This window comes from Cupressus sempervirens, chromosome 3 (genome assembly GCF_028749045.1).
Source record: "Cupressus sempervirens isolate cs-2001-9-10 chromosome 3, ASM2874904v1, whole genome shotgun sequence".
Lineage (NCBI taxonomy): Eukaryota > Viridiplantae > Streptophyta > Pinopsida > Cupressales > Cupressaceae > Cupressus > Cupressus sempervirens.
This window is the reverse complement of record NC_143120.1, coordinates 728847056-728853514: the sequence shown is the minus strand read 5'-3', so window position 1 is coordinate 728853514 and position 6459 is coordinate 728847056. Positions and strand designations below refer to the sequence as shown.

At 33.8% G+C, this 6459-nt stretch overlaps 1 protein-coding gene across 1 annotated transcript; it reads left to right on the top strand.

Annotated features, from left to right (window-relative positions):
* Nucleotides 1-5059: 5059 nt before the first annotated feature.
* On the top strand, nt 5060-5956 carry LOC149568840 (putative germin-like protein 2-3). The gene is made up of 2 exons (XM_089817631.1): nt 5060-5224; nt 5309-5956. The coding sequence occupies exons 1-2, from the start codon at nt 5098-5100 to the stop codon at nt 5839-5841; spliced, it is 660 nt and encodes a 219-aa protein (XP_089673757.1). The 5' UTR covers nt 5060-5097; the 3' UTR covers nt 5842-5956.
* Nucleotides 5957-6459: the final 503 nt, after the last annotated feature.

The following is a 6459-nucleotide window of genomic DNA, read 5'->3' as shown; positions in this document are numbered from 1 at the left end:
GTGACTTGTATTATTCAATTGAGCAACACTCAATATATTATATTTGAGTCCTTTCCCCCAATATGAAAAATCACATCTGATTTTTGTATCTAACATAAATGAACCTCTACCTTTCATTGGATGTGGAACATCATTTCCTAGTTTAACAATTCCACCATTATATTCTTCAAGTTTATCAAACTTACTAATGTCTCCAGTAATGCGATGTCAATATCCACTATCAATGATCCATGTATAATTCCTACTAACATGTTAAATAAGAGATTTATCATCCTCATACCTTTCCTCAATAGGGTCTTCTTTAATAGAAACATACACCACTTCTACTCCATATTTCTTTTTATTCCATCCAATTAGTGATGGACATTGTGTCTTTTAGTATGGCTCTTTCCATGTCATGCCAGATGTTGAAGGGGGTTGGTTGTCTTTCTTTGGAGAGCCTCTTCAGGTTTTGGGGACTTGGCCTATGGTGGTTTCTGGTTGCTCTTGCAAATCTTTGATCCCTCTAGGAGAATACTCTAGCAGTTCCCTAAAGTCATTTATTGGCTTCTATACTATCCATCTGAGCTACTTTCCTTGTGTAGTGGAGCTTTTCCCTCTCACGGTTGGGAGAGGTCCTATTTTTATGACTACTTATTGGTTGTTGATTCTCTCGAGGTGTGTTGGTTCTAGAACTCTAGCGGTTTGGCGATTAGATGAATGTTGGGAAAGAAAGTCTGGTGGAGGTGGAGAATATGTTCTCTATTTTGAGGCTATAGAGCTATTTTAGTTTTGTCTCTGTATGCTTTCATGTTTAGAGTATGTCTCCCTCTTGGTTTGGTCTCTTTTTGTTCTATTATTAAATGATGACTTTTTATTTATTTAAATGGGTATTATTATTATTGCTGGTTTCTTTATAGTGGTACTAGAGCGAGGCATGCTATCAATTTTAATGGGCACTTTCTAGTTAGTTTTTGTTATTGGTTAAGAAGTCATCGGGGGTCCTTCTAAATACCCTACAAGGTGTTTAGTTCCTTTCAAAACCTTAGGGCTAGACATTGGAAGCTTGTTTCCTTTGCTAAGCTTCTATTTTCTATTCTTTTGTAAACAATTTTGTGTTTTTTATAGGTTTTAGTGGCCTACCAATCCTTACCTTCTTAATCAAAAATAGTTTTCAAATGAATTCTATTTAAAAATAATAGTATAGTTTTCTTAAAATAAATTTTTTACTAAACCAAGAGACAAATAATATAAACCCTATAATGAGGCTTTCATATTCATAAATGATTTATTTAATATTATTATTTGAAGTTTTTAAAATAATAATCATTAAAAACATCATTTTTTCAAAAATGATTTTCTAGCCCAAGGGGTTTAGCTTAGTTGGTTGAAGCAATGAGTTCTCATTATGGACACCTTGGTTCAAATCCAAGACAAACATCTTTGTGGAATTCTAAGTTGTGACTTTTGGTCTTCCAATTGTTGTTTCTAGTGTGGTTGCTCGAAAGGAGCTTGAATAAGTTGTAATTGTTTCTCTTAAGGAGCACCAAATGTAAAGGATCTTAATATAAAAAAAATATTTTTCTGGAAAAACATAATTAAAAAAATTAACACTAGAATTTATATATTTTTAAAATTAGGTTTTTCTAAATATTTAGTCTTAAATTGTAACTTATGTATTTAACTACTTGTAACTCTATTTAAAATACATCCTTTCTTTATCACTTTAGTCGAATAATTTTTTATCTATTTTAATTTAAACATGATTTGGAGTTTATTTTCTTATTCAATCAAACTTTATTAGTGACATATTACCTTTTGTTTGGTAATTTTTTGGAGAGTTTCAAATCAAGTATAGTTTGCAAACTATCCAATATATGAAATAACCTCAAGGTATAGTAACAATCACATGACATAAAAAGTAAATTAGTTCCACTCACATGTTTAAAATAACGATTGACATATTTAAAAAATATAAACATAGGGACTGGATAACACATTTTACTAGGTCAAAGGTCCAACAAGCTCACTAACATAAATATAGGACTAGGGATGGTGGGTTGTGACATCCCTGCCCTCTAGGAAGAGACACCAACTTGATGTCTGATGAAAATGTGATAAACATAGTTCTCATATCACACATAACTGAAAGCACAACAATAAGATACACCAGAGTCTATATAGATAAAATATATAAATATCTAATAAAATCATCCTCATCTCCCATATCTTAAGATTTGAGAATAACTAATCAATGAGAGATCCATTAGGATGCATCATAGATCATGTTTCGGTAGTTTATTTGGCTGTAGCTTGAAAAATTATTTGAGAAAGTTTCACATGTCTAGTATGATGGGGACAATAACTTGCATATTTGTTACCTCCAAAAGCAAAGAAACCATTCCCCACTCCCCTCCTACCGTCAGACCTATTGTTCCAGTTATTCTCATTTCCATTGTTATCTCTATTCAGATTTTGATTCTAAGTGTTATTGATATTCCTTAGTGCATTATTGCAAAACTTCCTCTTGAACCCTTGAGGAGTTTTCTTTCTCTCTAAAGTTGTGATTGCTTTTACCATTTTTAGTTTCTCCTCCTAAAGTAGTATCTTTCTATGTGTGAATTCCATGATTTCTAGTTCATGCATTTTGATTACAGATCCAATCTCGAGATGTAATCCCAATACAACCTTATATTTGTTCTAAAATGCTCATCCTACAGATACTAAGGAACATATTTGACCAAATGACAAAATTGCTCCTAGTATTTGGTCATTACCATGATCCCTTGTACATCAAGTTTTGAAACTCAACTATGTTTGTGTCATAAAATAATAGAGGCAACAATCACTTCATGAAAAGAGATAAAAATTTATTCCCAAGACATTTGTCTTGTTCACAACTTCCTCTTAGCAATTAATTGTTCCACCACATAGTTGATTCATCAATCAATTGAAATGCAACCCATAAAGCCCTAGAGTGTGCTGAAAGGTGATGAACATGAAAGTACTTTTCCATGGAGATGATTAATTTCTCAACATCATCCTTACCATTGAAAGTGGGTAATATGACCTTTTTAAGGTCCTTGCTCAACTCCTCTACTATCTTCTCATTATTTAGGTGTCCAAATTTATTCTCGTCATCAAATTTTTCCTTTAAACTGTTCCTCAATTCTCCCAATCTCTTCAATTTTTCTAAGAGCTTCTAATATTTGATCTCCGTTCTACCCAACCCTTAGATCTTGTTCAAGGTGATCCAATGGTTCAACCTACTTCTGGAGGAGGTTTCCGTAATAGGTTAGAAGGGCTAAAATATTGTCTTGGCTTTGATTCAGATTAAGCTCATCATTGTTACTAGTTCCTACCCAATTATTACTTGTAGTCTTCATGGCGAGTATTCAATTCTTGTACCAAACATAAGTATGCAACTTAAAAAATGTAGACCAAGGTCCTAGTGTTTAAGCTCATCCCCAATACCATATTTAAGGACTACTTTTACCATAGAATGTCAAGTCATCAAATAGCTAATACATCACAAGGTCAGAAGATCAAGTCTTAGTCATTCAATTATGACGACTAGTCAAATATAATTTTCCATTCAATTTAATATAAGTAATACAAGATTCGACCAATGCGAAGAATAAAGACAATATGAAAATTTAAGTATACTAATGTAATCAATTGGAAATTGCAAATTTTAGAAATAAAATTTAAGATTAATATTTCATGTCTTAATAGTAATGAGAACTTTGTTGAAGTGTTTCAAAAGTAGTTTACATGTAAATTTTAAAAACATACTTATACAAAACTCATAAATAATTAGATATGTACTATGTAATTTTAAATATATTACAAACAACTAAAAGAAAATAATTTCCATCCCTAATTATTTTAAATCCAAATAATTATAAAATATATTTTATAATTAGGTTGTTTAAAATAGGATTGTAGTTAAATCAAAGAAAGCTAATGCTAAAAGTGATCAAATCAAATTTAATTTCTTTATTTTTAAGAACTAATACAGAATTAATATTTATTTTAATTAAAATTTAAAAATAAATGTCTAATTAATTATTATATAAATAATATATTTGTAAATCTTAATATTAAACGGATAGAGTACTTGTTTCTGATATTAAATGTTAATATATAATTAATTATTATATAAATAACTAATATCATTAGATATTTTTTAATCGAGGCAGTAGTTGTTTGTGATATTTAATTTAGTTATTAAATCTTATTAAGCTATCTTTTCAGATCGATTTATTTTATCCATTGCATTAAGGTTCCCGATCAAACCAACCTAAATCATATTAACCTCCAGAGTGGTGAGGAGGAGAAAACGCGGACAATATGAAATGAATGTGGAGGTAACTAGCTTATATATATATTATATATATAAAATAAGCCGAGAGATATCTTTCTTTTTTAGGCACCTATTTTCATAATCCCATAATTTTCATCATCGCATATTTATGTGAGTCTAAGAGGCGTGAGGAAATAATTCGAAATTCTTGATCCGCCTCATTTTTACTTCCATTTCCTCTCTGTAATTTTTACAATTATAATTATAATTATATTTAATCTATTTCTATATATTTTTGACATGTAAATGGACATCAATTTTTTTTGAAAATGGAAAATGTTTACATTGAAGATTGTTGTCACTGTAGAAAGCCTCTTGGCTTAACCATATGCAATAGGGCTTACGTTCAAAATCCCTATGGAAGTATGTCATCATATTGGAAGAAGGGGGTAAAATAGACGGAGTCAAGATGAATGAGTCCTTGCGAAGTAGTCAACTGTGTTTGAAAAACATCATTCAGTTTCCCTAGTTTACCAATTCTACGAGGGAGCAATAGCATACATAATATTGGCTTTCAGGAACCTCAGCGTAGAAGGTTTCAACCATAATAAAAGAATGATAAGAGTATATCCGCGGTAGCAGGTGGGTTGATCGTCAGGTGAGCATCCAGGAAAATTATGAATGAGTCCTTGAGGAGCAGTTAACCTTTCAAGCATATAAAGCATGCAATGGGCTTGCAATAGTGCTCAATTCAATTATCCACATCCTGAGCTCCTTATTCACAATATTCTTCTCTCTGTGTTCCTGTCATAATGGGTAACAGGATGATGTACTTCACGCTGGGGCTTGTTCTGTTGATATGTTGTTTCAGCAAAGGCGTCATGGCAGCGGATTCCGATCCCTTGCAGGATTTCTGCGTTGCAGACTTGGAAAGCAAAGGTGAGTAGAGCATATGAAAAAATGATATTGCAGATATGTGCTCATTACAAATGTAGGTACTGATTATATGATTGTTTTTCACAGTGTTGGTGAACGGGTTCGTTTGCAAAGAGAGCGAGGATGTATCGGCAGAAGACTTCTTCTTCAGGGGGCTGGCGCAGGCGGGGAACACCGACAATGCAGTTGGCTCCAACGTGACCGCTGCCAACGTAATGCAGATACCGGGGCTGAACACGTTGGGAATATCTCTGGTCCGCATCGACTACGCAGTGGGTGGAATTAATCCTCCTCACACCCACCCCAGAGCCACCGAGGTTCTCTTTCTAGCGGAAGGCGAGCTCTTTGTAGGGTTTATCGACACCAACAACACCTTCTTCAGCAAGACGTTGGAGAAGGGAGACGTGTTCGTCTTCCCCAAGGCGCTCGTGCATTTCCAGCAGAATGTGGGGAAAGAGAACGCAGTGGCCATCGCTGCTTTGAGCAGCCAGCTCCCGGGAGTGCAGACAATCGCCGATTCTCTCTTTGGCGCGAACCCCCCTCTCCCCGATTCCGTGCTCAGCAAGGCCTTCCGTATCACCCAACAACTCGTGGATTACATTCAGAAGATGTTCGCCTAACCTTCTTGAGCTTAATTTTTTGTGATCGATTCAATAAAAATAAAACAAGGAAAAGGTAGACCACTTCGGAATACTATTTTCATACCATTTAATAAAAGTTCTCTATTTAGAGCTACTCGTTGCATTCTCAACAAAAGTTTATTTTCCTAAAGAAACATCTTTCTGTGTGCGAATTCTATGGGTTTCCAGTTCATGCATTTTGACCACAGATCCAATCTGGGTATGTAATCCCAATACAAACTTATATCCATTCTAAAATTCTCATCCTACAAATACTATGGAACATATTTCACAAATAACAAAATCGCTCCTTATATTTGGTCACTGCCATGACCCCTTTAATCAAGTTTTGAAACTCAGCAGAGGCAACAAGCGCTTCATTTAAAAGAGATAAAAAGTATTCCCAAGATATTTGTCCTGGTCACAACTTCCTCTCAGCCATTAAGGCCCCATTTGGTTGCTGGCATAGGAATAAAAAATTAGAATAGAAAAATGGAATGGGAATGGAAATGAGGAATGGGAATAGAAATAGGCAATTCCAATCATGTTTGGTGCACTTGGAATTCGAGTGGGAATATGTTAATCTATTGTTTGGTTGTACAAAAATAGAATAGGAAT